This window comes from Sus scrofa, chromosome 1, assembly GCF_000003025.6.
Source record: "Sus scrofa isolate TJ Tabasco breed Duroc chromosome 1, Sscrofa11.1, whole genome shotgun sequence".
Lineage (NCBI taxonomy): Eukaryota > Metazoa > Chordata > Mammalia > Artiodactyla > Suidae > Sus > Sus scrofa.
Genome location: NC_010443.5, coordinates 204,679,619 through 204,695,279, shown reverse-complemented (window position 1 = coordinate 204,695,279; position 15,661 = coordinate 204,679,619). Strand labels below are relative to the sequence as shown.

The 15,661-nt window shown below is 35.5% G+C and overlaps 1 protein-coding gene across 2 annotated transcripts in view; it reads left to right on the top strand.

Moving 5' to 3' along the window:
- ADAMTSL1 (ADAMTS like 1) overlaps window positions 1-15,661 on the top strand; it is a 1,007,583-nt gene that overhangs the window by 248,957 nt on the left and 742,965 nt on the right. For both annotated transcript variants that reach the window (XM_021074260.1, XM_021074267.1), the window contains exon 2: window positions 10,603-10,722. In XM_021074260.1, coding sequence (XP_020929919.1) covers window positions 10,603-10,722 — 120 coding nt within the window. The remainder of the gene's footprint in view (window positions 1-10,602; window positions 10,723-15,661) is intronic.

Sequence of the window (15,661 nt, the reverse complement as noted above, 5' to 3'; positions counted from 1 at the left end):
CTTTCCAATTCTGGAAACTGTACTCTGTTTTGCTTGTGATAGGGATGAAGTATAATGTGTCTTTAAATGTTTGAAAAAAATGAAGAAGAGAATTGGTTTTAAATTTGGGGCTAGTTGCTACTTTCTTGAGTTATTTGGCTATTTTGCCCTCTTACATAGGCCAAGGGAGACGTCTCAAAACCCACATATTTTCTCTTCCCTCTACTTAGGAAAGTGATTTATGTTCCTCATCTGAAGCGATAAGCTTGGTGACAGTGGTCTTTAAAGTTCTTCTTAGCGCTTTCATTTCAGTACCCATGTTTCTGACAGCTATGGATATGCCACTGCTCAGCTATAGATCAAGCTATGTTATGCACAGTGCATACCCTCTAATGGAATTCCTTTGTTGCTTTTTCTTTACCCTCTAGTACTGGGAGGGTAAACTTCCCTACATTGTTTGTTTGACTTTATTTTTTGTTCTTTAAAAAAAAAAAAAAAGAATCCTTGTCAAGGTGAATATATATCTGCCTTAAAGATAAAGTAGATTATTTTTTAAGCATAACTTTTTCCCTCTCCTGTTAAGGTTTTGCTAGGGTCGTAGAGTTTCTTTTCATTGACATTCTGGGACAGATCTTTAAATTCAACTACATCTGGTCACCTTACCTCAAACTGGATTATAGCTGTTTCTCTAAATCAGACCTGAGCTAAGTAGGAACATCTGTACCAAGAATTATGAGGCCCAGCTGAACATTTTGGACCAGCATGTCCCATCTCACTTCTTTCTGCTCTAACCTTTTAGCAGTTATCATTACAGTCCTTAGAAATAGTAATGTAAGTTGGTAGAAGAATAAGTGAAATTCTAACATAATTTTAAGCTCCAAATACCAGGTATAGAAATGTCAGTGGCTTAAATATGGTTATAAGAATGTTTTGAGGAGGAGTTCCTGTTGTGACGCAGCAGAAATGAATCCAACTAGGAACCGTGAGGTTGCGGGTTCCATCCTGGGCCTCACTCAATGGGTTAAGGATCCAGTGTTGCTGTGAGCTGTGGTGTAGGTCGCAGACAGGCTTGGATCTGACATTGCTGTGGCTGTGGCACAGGCCAGCAGCTATAGCTCCAATTTGACCCCTAGCCTGGGAACTATATATACAGATGATTTTCTAAGTGGGCCCTTTCAACAATGAAAGTGGCTTATGCAGCAATACTGTCTCTCTCCTCTCTCTACAAATTTGTGAATGTGTGCAGACAGAATCTGTGCTGATTTGCAAGCACAGTAAGCTGACTGAGCCCCTTCTGATGGGTAACTGTGAGTTTGGAGACATTTCTAAATATTTTGCCATATATTCTCATAAACCTCTGACATACTTCTCCTTCCACATTTTAATGAGGATTTTTTTAAGTGACATTTTATGCTCATGATATTTTCCTATCCTTTACAATTGAATTACTCTTCACTCATTTCCCCATCTTACCATATTATATAATATTCCCATCATTCTCCCATCAGAAATGAGGTTGTTGGGATTAATAGAAGGGGGGCCAGTGAGAGTAGATTGGATTGTTTTCCATAGCATTTGAGTCCATGAGAATAGACCTGCTAGGAAGAGGCTGTCAAATACTTAATTTACTTCCAAAAATCAGGGACCCTTGATTTTTGCCAAGTGGAATTTACTAGTATCAGGCAAATTCAGTTTGTTGCCAAATGTCAGGATCTTTAATAAAATTGCAAAAACCTATATTTATTTTTATTTTGAATCTACTTCTTAGTTGATTTAATCCCCAAATTCCATCTGGGCCTATTTTAATTTTTGGCCTAAGACAAATACATCAATATTTTAAAGGCTAATGATAGGCTATTCGTCCTTTGGCTTAATTTCCTTCAAACCAGAAGTTAGTCATAATTTAACATTGGGGACAGAGTTTGTCTTCCTTCTCTTGGCCCCTGAGTAACTTTGGTTTGGGGGATCCAATGGTAATAATATTGGATGGCAGATCCTTGAGTCCATGTGAATTCATAGCATTTCCCCCTAATACATGGCAGCAATTCTTAGAACTGGAGGTAGAGAGTTTTTGGCTCCAAGAAAACTTTTTATTCAGTTATTTATTCAATAAACATTTAAGTGTCTTCCTTGTGCCAAGAACTCATAGCCATGACCTAAGCATTTCATTGACCACTGGTATTTAAATATAGGTGTGTATTCAGATAACACAGTGGGAAGTTACTTAAATTATTTAAATTAATATTTAATGGATCAGAATTTACAGCTTCACTGTCTTAATTCTTAGTAAACTATGAACAAAAACATGGGCATAAATATCCTTTTTTTTTAATAGGAAAAAAATGTTGTGGTTTTCAGTGATGTACTTTATAAGTAATACTGAAACCTAAATTCTACCCATGGGACACAAGCTTGGCTACATTTCAGTTTTCACAGAAAAACTAAATGAAGAAAGAAGAACAATAAAATAATATTGTGAGGGCATGTTTGTATGTTTAAACTTTTATTTCTTTACCTCCTTTTCCCATTCTGGAAGTGAGTTGAAGGAACACTATAGCTGCTTAAAAGCTCTGACCTCAATCCATTCCTGTCATCAACATTACAGTTTCTATAGAAGGAGTTCTCATTGTGGTTCAGTGGTAATGAACCCTACTAGTATCCATGAGGACAAGGGTTCAATCCCTGGCCCTGCTCAGGGGGTTAAGGATCTGTCATACTGTGAACTATATAAGCAGTGTAGATCACAGATGTGGCTCAGATTTGGCACTGCTGTGGCTGTGGCATAGGCTGGCAGCTGCAGCTCTGATTCAAGCCTTAGCCTGCGAACTTCCATAGGCTGTGGGTGTGGCCCTAAAAAAAACATTTTTTATAGAAATGATGACTCTTCCTTAATGATGTTAGAGGTTCCAAAATGTTAATCCATTGCTCTGTTTTTTGGTTTCTTTGTGTTTTGTTTTGTTTTGATTTTGCCTTTTGCCTTTTAGGGCCGCACTGTAGCATTTGGAAGTTCCCAGGCTAAGGGTCTAATTGGAGCTGCAGCTGACAGCCTATGCCACAGCCACAGCAATGCAGTATCCAAGCTGAGCTGTATCTGAGACTTACACCACAGCACATGGCAACACTGGATCCCCAACCCACTGAGTGAAGCTAGACATCGAACCGCATCCTCATGGATTCTAGTCAGATTTCTTTTTCCTGCCACAATGGGAACTCCCATTTGCTCTGTATTTTAACTTTCCAGATTCTAGTCATAACTCATAGAGAAGACTTAAGAAAGTTCTGGGGTAGGGCGGAAATTTTTATCTTTTCTTACAACAAACATGTGCATGGTAAGAAAGACAAGTACTAACCAGTATTCTCTGGATCCACTGAATGGCAGGTTAGGCAGGGAAATGCTTGGCATCATGTTGTGATGGGAGGAAGCATGAAGTAGAAGACAAAAGTTATCATAGATGTGGTTTGAATTTCTGACTGTATCCCAAGGCCGAAGACAAAAGCAAAAAAAAAAAAAAACAAAGCAAAAACAAAGCAAAAAAACAAAGCAAAAACCTTTTCTTCTTATTCATTGACTCTTGTTTTCAACTACCTTTACCTCCTTTTCCCCTATAATGGGGTAGATAATAGAGTTATTTGATATCTCCCTTGTTTTCCTGTATTTCCCTGTGTCCTCCCTAAAATTTCTAGATGGTTGTTCACTCAGCCCCATTAGGGAGAACATATACCACAACAATAAATTGTTCCCATACCTTCCTGGATCTAATGAGATTCTATTTTGGAAGCTGGTATTTCTACATTCCTGGGTCCTCTAAGGAGTATAGTGGTGTGCCAGTATACAGAAAGAGGAGTCACTGTTTGAAGCAGGAAATCAGACTGCAATTGGAGAAGCAATCTTCATCATACAGTACAAATTCCAGTACATGGAAATCTCTATAATTCCTTAGGAGCAACCCTTACAAGTCTAGAAAGATGATAGAAACCAGTAAGTATCTCAATGATGATTACCTCTTTCTTGCCTTATTCTGGTGGGCGACTAGCCCAGTTTGAATCCAGCAGAGAACTGAGTTTTTAAGACACACTATCCTAACATAGCCATTGGCCATTTATGAAATTCTTCTACTTCCCACATTTATGTTTTTCCATCTGTGAAACTGGCATTTCTAAACCATGAGTGCCATGGGGTGCCAGGTTTGATGCATTGTTATGATATGCTAACCACCTTATTACTGCAGGTTTGATGCATTGTTGTGATATGCTAACTACCTTATTACTGCAAGGGAACATCAGGAAACCAGGTATGACCATAAGAAATAGACTTTTTTTCAATCTTTTAACATTTATTGAAACTTTTGGAACTTTTATATGGTCTGATTTATAGACTTTTTTTAACCATTTAAAATTTAAGGTATACTTAATTTACAATGTTGTGTTAGTTTCAGGTGCATAGCAAATTAATTCAATTATATTTATATATATATAACTGTATGTATAAATATATACAGAGAATATATATATTTATATAGAATACGTATAACTGTATATATAAATATATACAAAATATGTACAGAATATATATATTTTTCAGATTCTTTTCTATTATAGGTTATTACAAGACATTGGATATAGTTCCTTGTGCTATAAGATAGGTCTTTGTTGTTTATCTCTTTTGTGAATAATAGCACATATCTATTAATCTCAAACTCCTAATTTACTCCCCACCCACCCTCCACCATCCCTGCTGGTAACCATAAGTTTGATTTCTATGTCTGTGAGTTTATTTTTGTTTTGTAAATAAGTTCATTTATAATAATCATTTTGTAGATTCCACATATAAATTATATATTTATCTTTCTCATACTTACTTCACTCAATGTAGTAATATCTAGGTGCATCCATGTTATAGCAAACAGCAATATTTTATTCTTTTTATGGCTGAGTAATATTCATATATACATATACATATCATGTCTTCTTTATCCATTTATAAGTTGATGGACACATAGGTAGCTTCCCTAACTTGATTATTATAAATAGTGCTATTTTGAACATTGTGGTACATATATATTTTTGAGTTAGTTTTCTCCAGTTTTATGCCTCAGAGTGGGATTGCTGGATGATAATGGTAACACTATTTTTGGTTTTGGTATTTGGATAGGAATTGCATTGAATCTGTAGATTACTTTGGGTAGTATAGTCATTTTGACAATATTGACTCTTCCAGTCCAAGAACATGTTTATCTGTCCATCTGTTTGTGTCATTTTTTAATTTCTTTCACCTGTATCTTATAGTTTTCAGAGCATACGTCTTCTGCCTCCTTAGGTAGGTTTATTCCTAGGTATTTTATTCTTTTTCATGTAGTGGTACATGGGATTGTTTCCTTAATTTCTCTTTCTGACCTTTCATTGTTGGTATATAGAAATGCAACAGATTTATGTGCATTAATTTTGTATCTTGCAACTTTACTGAATTCATTGATGAAATCTAGTAAGTTTCAGGTAGCATATATAGGATTTTTTATGTACAGTATCATATCATCTGCAAACAGTTACAGTTTTACTTCTTTTTTTTTTCCAATTTCTTTCTCTTCTCTCAATGCTGTGGCTAGGTCTTCCAAAACTATGTTGCATAAAAGTGGTGATAGTGGACATCCTTATCTTGTTCCTGATCTTGAAGGAAATTCTTTCAATTTTACACCATTGAGTATAATGTTAACTGAGAGTTTATCATGTGTGACTTTTATTACATTGAAGTAGGTTCCCTTTGTACCCCTTTTTTTGGAGTTTTATCATAAATAAATGTTGAATTTTATCAAAAATTATATATGTATCTATTGAGATGATAAAGATTTTATTTCTATAAAATTGGTTTAAGTGTCTTCATACAAACTAGTTTCCTCCAAAACCATGAATGTTACCAATAAATGCCTAGTATAGGTTAAACAACAACTCAGATATAGTAGTTATACAGCTCTTGCTATGTGAAATGTATGATTAATGTGTAGTATTATTGCATGAGACTGAAGATAAAAGCATTCTCTGAGAAGAGAATTTTTAATTTTTTATTAAAGTATAGTTGATTTAAAATGTGCCAATTTCCGCTGTGCAGCAAAGTGGACTAGTCATAAATATGCATACATTATTTTTCACATATTATCTTCCATCATATACTACCCCAAGAGATTATATATGGTTCCCTGTGCTATATTGTAGGACCTCATTGCTTATCCATTGTAAATATAAGATATCAAAAGCTTTTTCTGCATCTATTAATATGATCATATGACTTTTATTCTTCAACTTGTTATTGTGGTGAATCACTTTGATTGATTTATAGATATTGAAAAACTCTTGCAACCTTGAGGTAAATCCCACTTGATCATAGTGTGATTCTTTTAATGTATTTTCCATTTGAGTTACTAGTATCTTGTTGAGGATTTGTGCATCAATGTTCATCAGTGTTATTGGCCTGAAGTTTTCTTCTTTGTGATATCTTTGGCAGATTTGGGTACCAGGGTGATTCTGGCCTCAAAGAATGAATTCAGAAGTGTTCCTTAATCTGCAATTTTTTGGACTAGTTTTTGAAAGAGCATTGTTAATCCTTCTCTAAATGTTTGGTAGAATCCATCTGTGGAGCCATCTGGTCCTGGACATTTGTTTATTGGAAGTTTTTAGATTAACAGCTCAATTTCAGTGTTGGTAACTAGTCTGTTCCTATTTTCTGTTTTTTCCTGATTCAGTCTTGGGAGATTGTACCTTTCGAAGAATTTTTCCACTTCTTCTAGGTTCTTCTGGGCTATCCATTTTATTTCTATATAGTTTCTCATAGTAGTCTTATATTCTTTTGTATATCTGTGGTGCAGGTTGTAACTTCTCCTTTTTCGTTTCTGAGTTTAGTGGTTAGGGCCCTCTGTATTCTTTTCTCATGAGTCTGCCTAGAAGGTTTATCAATTCTGTTGATCTTTTCAAAGAACCAGCTTTTAGTTTCATTGGTCTTTTCTATTATTTTTTTAAATCTCTATTTCATTTGTTTCTTCTCTATTCCTTATAATTTATTTCCTTCTACTAGCTTTGGGTTTTGTTTATTCTTATTTCTCTACTTGCTTTAGGCATAAGTTTAGGTTATTTGAGATTTTTCTTATTCCCAAGTTAAGCTTCTACTGCTATAAACTTCCCTCTTAGAAATGCTTTCACTGTTTTCCATAGGTTTTGGATCATTGTGTTTTCATTTTCATTTGCTCTAGGTATTTTTTAATTCCCTCTTTGATTTATTCAGTGATCCATTGGATGTTTAGTAGTACATTTTTTAGCCTCCATATTTTTGTATATTTTTCATTGTTTTTTATTTTTCATTGTTGTTGTTGATTTCTAGCCTTATCATATTGTTAGGTTTGATATGATTTCAATTTTCTTAAATTTACCAGGGCTTGTTTTGTAGCCTAGCATGTGATCTGTCCTGGAGATTGTTCCATATGCACTTGAGAAGAATGTGTATTCTGCTGCTTTGGCATGGAATGCTCTATAAACATCAATTAAATCCATCTGGTGTAATGCATCATTCACGGCCTGTTTTTTTTTATTGTTTTTCTATCTGAGTGACATATCTATTTCTATAAGTGAGGGTATTAAAGATCCCCACTCTTACTATGTTACTGTCAATTTCTCCTTTTATGTTTAACATTTGCCTTATATATTAAGGTGCTCCTGTGTTGTGTGCAAATACATTTACAAATTTTTTAATGGCTGTACCCATGGCATGTAGAAGTTTTCAGGACAGGGATTGAATCTGAGCTGCAGCTTTGACCCATGCCATAGATGCTGTAATGCCAGATCTTTTAACCCATTGAAAAATTCACTAGAAGGAATCAATAGTAGATTAAATTTGGTAGAACAGATCAGTGATCTGGAATACACAGCAGTGGATATCACTGCTGTCAAAAAGGGAAAAAAAAGAGAAAAGAATGAAAAGAAATGAGGACAGTTTAAGAGACTTCTGGGACAAGATCAGACACACTAATACTTACTTTATTGGGGTCCCAGAAGGAAAAGAGAAAGAAAAAGGGCCTGAGAAAATATTTGAAGAGATAGTAGCTGAAAACTTCCCTAATCTGGGAAAGGAAATACGTATATTTAATTTAAAAGAATAACTTCCAGAGGAATGCACCAATACACATTGTTATCAAAATGACAAAAATGAAATATAAAAAAAGAATATTAAAGACAACAAGGAAAAAGCCACAAATAACATACAAAGGAACTCCCATAAGCTATCAGCTGTTTTTTCAGTAGAAACCATGTGGCCACTATATGGCACAATATATTTAAAGTGATAAAAGAGAAAAACATATAACCAAAAGTACTCTACATAGCAAGGCTCTCCTTCAGATTTGATGGAGAAATAAAAAGCTTTACAGATAAGCAAAAGCTAAAATAATTCAGCACTACCAAACCAGTTTTTCTACAAATGCTAAGCTAAAGAACTTCTCCAGGCAGAAAAGAAAAATAGATGAAATAGAAAAGCTCACTGGTAAAGGCAAACACACAATAAAAGTAGGATATCACTCATACATCATGCTAGCAGGGAGGTTAAAAGACAACAGTTCTAAAATCTTTGGTATACACAATAAGCAGTTAAGGGATACACAAAACATTTGGATGTAAAGATAATATTAAAAACAGTCATTGTGAGGTAAAAATAATATTAAAAACAGTAATTGTGAGGGGAGGAGAATACAAAAGCATCATTTATAAAATGAATTTGAAATTAAGAAATGAGTAACTTATAGCACATCTATCTATATATCTATATCTATGTACTTGGAGAGAGAGAGAGAGATTGCTGTACAAATATCTCATGGTACCTGCAAAAAATGTATAGTAGATATACAAACAAAAAGAACAAAGAATCCAAACAATACTAAAGACAATCATCAAATCAGAAGAAAAGATAACAAAAGAAGAAAGGGGAAAAAAGACCTCAAAATAATCCAAAACAATTAACAAAATGACAATAGGACAGACATATCCATAATTACCTTAAATATAAATGGACTAAATCCTCAACCAAAAGACCTAGATTGGCTGAATGAATACAAAAACATGATCCATATATATGCTGCTTACCCACTTCAGATCTAGAGCCTGTATATGAGACTGAAAGTGAGGGGATGGAAAAAGCTATTCTACCTAAATGGAAATCAAGATAAAGCCAGAGTGGCAATGCTCATATCAGATGATAGAGACTTTAAAATAAAGACTTTCACAAGAAACAAATAATGACTCTATATAATAGTAAAATAATCCAAGAAGAAGACAAAAATTGTAAATTGTAGTTTCCACTGTGTCACAGTGGGTTAAGGATCTGACTACACCGGCTCTGATCACTGCAGAGGCACAGGTTTGATCCCCAGCCTGGTGCAGTGGGTTAAAGGGTCTGGCATTGCAGCATCTGTGGCATGGTCAAAGCTGCAGCTCAGATTCAATCCTTGACCTGAGAAAGTCCATGTTGAAAATAATATGGAGATAATATACTACCCATTGTGATATCCATTATAGATATTATAAACATGGTGAAAGAATTTCATGTATGTTAAAAGCTTAGGTTTTTACTTGTTTTATGAGCAGAATATTGCTTTTGATTATAATAATGGCTGTTATGTATTGAATACTTATTATGTGCAAGTCACTGTACCAAGTACTTAACATATATTATCTCCAATCTCCTCAGCAATCCAGTAATACTAATATCCTTCTTGTTCTAGAATAAGTAAACTGAGGCATGGAGAGGAAGGTTTTAGGAGGCCTGGGTGAATAGATTGTTGCTTGAATTTTTAAGAGTTACTTAATAATTTGTCCCTCACCAGAAGAGGTTTGAGTAGCTCAGTAGAAAAATGTGATAGTGAAAAGGAAGTGGTTTTAGACTCAGACCTGTACTTGAGCATGAATTTCAACACTTTCTAATTTGGTAAATTCTTGAAACCCTTTTGCCTCCAATTCCTAATTTGTAAAGCGTGGCTAATAGCAGACACTTCCTGGGGTTGGTGCAAGATAACATGTGTAAAGAACCTGGTATGTGATAAGCTCAAGATAAAAATTCTTCAATACCTCCCTCCAGAAGAGCTAAAGTTCATATGGTTCTAAAGCCCTGGAATAACTCAGGAAGTCAGTCATGGGTGCAGGCCAGCTCCCCCTTATCTAGTAGATATTTGACAGGATGTCAGGATCTGCCTAGGTGCTCAGATCCGTAGGACTAGGGATAGATCTCTGTGGGTCCAAGACCCCTGTGTGATGCAGACATATGGAGAGCCCATTGGAGTAAGTCTAGGAGCCAGACCACGCTGGACCTGGCCTCAGTGATAGCTTATAATCACTGAATTTCGACATTGTACACCAGTCAATTAAGATGTGCCAACCTAGCAGGGGACTTTCCTGGCATCTGTCCAACAAGCCACATGCTGGAATGTTATAGTGGTCTCACATTAATATGTATATGTGTGCATTGTTTTTGATTGCTCTGATCGGACTTGAAATTAATCCAAGAGGTCTCTACAACTCCAAGACGTCAATTCTCAGTGCTCTATCCCTCCAGGCTCTGTTTGAAGGTTTAATTCAGCTATCTTATCTCTCTAGGTATGTGGAGACCAAAGCCAAGGGGCTGTTTTCCTGCGGGAATTTACACTGATTCGAAGAGAGAGCCTTCATGAAGATTTCCTGTCTGACCTCTTGAATAGTCACAAAACTGAAGACCCGGTACAGTGTCTCTTTTATTTATTCTTAGAAACACAGAAGTTCAGTTACTAATTCTGATGTGTGTTGGTGGTTTGGATTTAGCAAATCTGAAGAGGTTTGGATGGTATTTTCTCGTATCTGTTAACAGGAAGGGAAGCAGAGGGATAGGGTGTTGGACAGACTGTATGGAGCAACTTTCTAAGTTTTTCTGTGTCTGGCAGCCTTCAAATATTTCACTCGAGCATTCAAGTTTGTTTGGGGCAGTTTGTGGAGGATTCACATGAAAATAACTGATGTTTTGCCAGTGAGTCTAAATGTGAAATGCTAATATAAATGAATGAAGGAAAAAAGGAGATTTACACGTAAAGTCCAAACTGTTTTAGGGGGTCAGTGGAAATTCCACCATCTTCCAATCCTGGCCTTTGTGGATATTTTTACTTCAAAGTGTTTGTCATATTTATTTTATGAAAGTTTGTTTCTCTGGTGGTGGTTTTGAAACAAAAAACAAAAGTCTAGAAAATGAGCTCTCCAAGGAAAACAAGTAGTATGGTTGACTGGAGATGTCAAGAAGTAGATCCCTCCCTACTTTCAAAGCAGGCTATGATGTTATTTGTACTTGGTGTGAGAATTGGGTGGGTAAATTCTAAGTGTAGCTCTTTATAGAGTTCCTGTTGTGGTGCAGCAGAAAGGAATCTGACAAGTATCCATGAGGATGTGGGTTTGATCCCTGGCCTCGCTCAGTGGGTTGGAGATCCGGCATTACCATGAGCTGTGGTGCAGATCACAGACACGGCTCAGATCCCATGTTGCAGTAGCTGTGGTCTAGGCCGGCAGCTGCAGCTCCTATTTGACCCCTAGCCTGGGAACTTCCATATGCCACAAATGTGGCTCTAAAAAGCAAAAAAATAAAAATTTAAAAAGTAAATGTGGCTCATCATGGTAATAGCCTTGTCCTCAGAAATCCTTGAAATTAGAGGATGCTGTATGCACAAAAAGCCAGTGAATTTCTCATCCAATCACATAATGGAAGGCTCACAGAAAATAATGCCTTAGAATACCTTCAAATCAAATAGTCCTCCTCTATACCGATTTCTTGCAGCCCTCTCTCAAGATGGTATTTCAGTGTATTTACCTCATAAACTTCTCTTCCAGGCACTGAGAAAATTCGCTTTCTCAGTAGCCACTCATAGGCCACCTCTTACTGCTTTTGTCATTTCCACCTTCTCTAGGAAGGACATTCACCTCCTTTTAAAATCTTATGCCCTAGCATGGATAGGAATTGTATTGAAGTTTCCCAAAGGTACAATAATTAATTTTTCAAATGCTTCATATCTCTATATAATATAGTATATGTATATGTAACTCTGAAACTTCATAGACTACCTTTTAAACTTTATTGTTTGCTCAAGGCTTTTTTTTTGTGATCTACCATGGACACACACATTACCACCTAGATTTTATAACTTCTTGAATGAACAGTATCTTATATTTTAATTTTGTCCCCCTTGATGTTATTTAAAATTTGAAATATATAAACTCATTTTGCATTTGGTTTATGCAAAGTCCTGGTAAGTGCACCTATGTGGATACTGTATGCAAACTTTGTGAGCAAGTCAAATCATGACATAATTTATACTATAAAGGAAATTGAATACTGTGAACTAATTTTCAACAAAATGAAGTTGTCAAAGCAGTGCCACTAAAAACAATTTTTGTTACTTGGCAAAGATTGGAGGGGCATCGGGAACATTACTACTACATAGTATTACATTGATTTACATCATAATGAAAAGTGCACGCTGCCGAATTTCCTCAAACCTACTGAGGTCATAAGTAATTGAGTAGGTAGAATCATTTAAGCTGAAAGAGAAATTACTGACCAATACAAAGAGTCAGAATTGAATAAGAAAACACGAGGGAAAAAGAAAGATCAAAGCTTCCTGAATACTAGAAGCTAATTCAGCCTCCTAGTAAGTTTATGAAACAATTTCTTTGGAGGTTATGTCTCTCTATCTGAGAACTTCATTTGGCTTATGGGATATAAAACTTTTAAAGTGTAACTTTATTTTCCAAATAGACATAAAATGATGAATCACCATTATCTGTGCGTTTGTCTAAAGGAAAAGAGTTCAACTATGAGTTGTTGCTTGTATTAAGAGCCAGAAAAGGGAAGTCCCTTTTGTGCTGCTTTTGTATGAGTTTCGGCTACATTGGGAGGAAGCTTGGTAGCCAAATGGGAGAGTAGTGAACATGAAAACTTCCTGGTATAGGTCACAAAAATCACTTCACAAGGGAGATGGGTGAGAGCAGAGAAATGGTTGAGCAGCATCATCTGTTTGTACAGTTCTGTCTGTTTTCAAGTAAATTCTCCCTAATAGCCCAATGACATTTATGCATGCATTTTACCTCTCTCACCAGGATTAGCAACTCTGCTCCTTAAGGTCAGGATCCATGCAGATTCTCACCTCCTTAGCGTCTACCCCTGTTCTTGTGTGTGATAAATGCTCATTTGTGTTGTGTTCATTGATGGGGAAAAAAACACCATGACGGTTGTCTGTTGTGTTGCTGTTAACATTTTTATGCTGAAAACACTGCAAGGATTCTATCATAGACTAAGCATGAAAAGGGCCTTAAATATAAAAATCCTACTATGTGCAAAGTTATTATTGTTAAAATGGTGTGAAAGACTTCAGTTTTTAATGAGGTGACAAAAAACGATTTGGGATTATCTTTCAGATGATTCTTTCAAGTCAGTGTATTGGTTTATAATAAAGAATGTGCATTTGGGGATGCTTGCCTACTAGAAATTTATAGTTGTGGAAGTAACAAATTTGTTCCCAGTATGTCTAACATTTTGGACAGAGGAAGCATTAATTGTTGGAAACACCTTGTCATACTTCTGGGCAAAATTATTAAAACTATCTGTTTCTAGGTCTTTAATTATTTTCTCTCAAATCCTTTCTTTAGCCTTTCAAAGAACTTTTGAAAACCAGAGCAGCCTTACTTATAATTTGTTTGTGAAACTTTTTTGACTAAAGTTTAATTTACTTTTGGTCATTTTTGACCTTTAAGTGACACTTCTTAACTCTTCCTCAACTAGGGCTTTTGGCATGAATTGCCTTTCACATTGCATTAGAAAAACTTTCTAGTTAGCTTCCTCTCAGAGGGATAATTCCATTCACCACACTTTGAAAAGCAGTTTAAGTGAACCATTTGTCTAGAATACATGGCAGGCGACTAAACTTCTAATCATTGCCTGGAACTCTGCATGGATGTGATTTGCATCGTTTGCGGAAATAGAATGTTTGTCAGAGGATGTTATTTATTATCAGAACAGGCAAGATACAGATCACATTGGTTTGCAGTTGTCAGCTGGGTACAAAAAAAGTCAGGATAATAATTAACATGAAATCACTACAGAATGAGATGTTCTATAGTATGTAATTAGCACAAACCTCATTTGCCTGTAGCTTTGTGGTTCACAAAGCAGTTATTTAAGCTGATACTCTATCTTGGCAGAAAGGAAAAGTTATTTAAATAGTTTGTTAGAAAATAAATAATAATCCAGGTGAAGACACCATGTTCCTTTTGATGGCTGGTAAAATAGAGGTATCATTTGTGACATAGAGGTGAACTTTCAAGAGAGGATCCCAAGAGAATGGGGTCTTTAATGACTGTGTGAAAAGATCGAGTTTATTTTTAAGATCAAGTCAGTAATTCTCTGAAGCTCAACTAAAACAAAAAAATGCAGCTTATTAAAAATGGTTCTGCTTTAAATTATTTTTTTCTCCCTCAGTTGGGAGGATTAGATGGAGCAGTGAGCTTTATTTCTATGAGGTGAAAAATTAGTTCAACCAACACATATACACTTATGTAAAATGGACTATAACCATTTCCATATGTTCCCAAGGTGTTTATCAGCTTCCTCTCCAAGCCCCCAAGGGAGAGGAAACATTAGAATTTAATTGCTAACATCTGAGGACAATAATTTAATTTGCTTAATTATACTTCTAAGCTGACTACTATTTTAGAGTATTCAGCACACATAAATAGCAGGAAGTAGCAATGTGTCAAGATCATGTACTTTACTGAAGAATGACTCACTTTGTTGCTCTCTCTTTAGCATCTTCCCACCCGCACTCATTTCAGCATACTCTTGACAAAATTACCTTTTCCCAAAAGTTTATTTCTTCCCTTGCACAGGTGCTTGTGGAATAAAAAGAGAAGCAGGAACTAACATTTAATTGCAAATGCACACATGCTTAAGCCTTACTGATTCGTGAACACCATATTCTTTCTTACCTGATTTTATGCAAAAAAAAAAAAAAAAAGTATGCATTGGTATTGAAGGAGCCAGATGGTTTGAAAGTAGAAGTGCATTCCGATTCCATTTTGATGTTTGTGGTATGCTTATAGGTATAACTTGAATTGGCTGCTGAAATTCCACCTTGGGAAATATGCTGAGACAGGAAGATTAAATTTGGTTTCTAGTACCTTTGCTACCATATAGCATATGACGTCACAAAGAAAAAAATCATAACACCTTACAAATATATGTAATATGTCATCTTGCTGGGATTTAAATGTTTTTATTTGCCAGTGTTTGCAGGACTTACCTAATTCACTGTGATTCTACCAGGAATGAACTATTAAAAAACACTTTAACTTTAGCATGTAAGTATTTTATGTAATTTCACCTTTTCTGATTTTTTCTTTTTTTTTTTTTTTGGTCTTCTAAACTAATAACACATTGTTTCTACATTTACTGTGAAAAAGACAGAAGAAGCTTGCAGAAGGCCAAATTGCATCAAACACTTTACTAAAGGATTGATACAGATTCCTCAGAACAACCAGAGACTGGCAACGGTATCTTGGAAAATGTAATTGGAAATGTAATTCCTGAAAGATACCACTCATAAATTGTAATAAAACTCTAAGAATGGAGGTCTGAAAGAGGCCT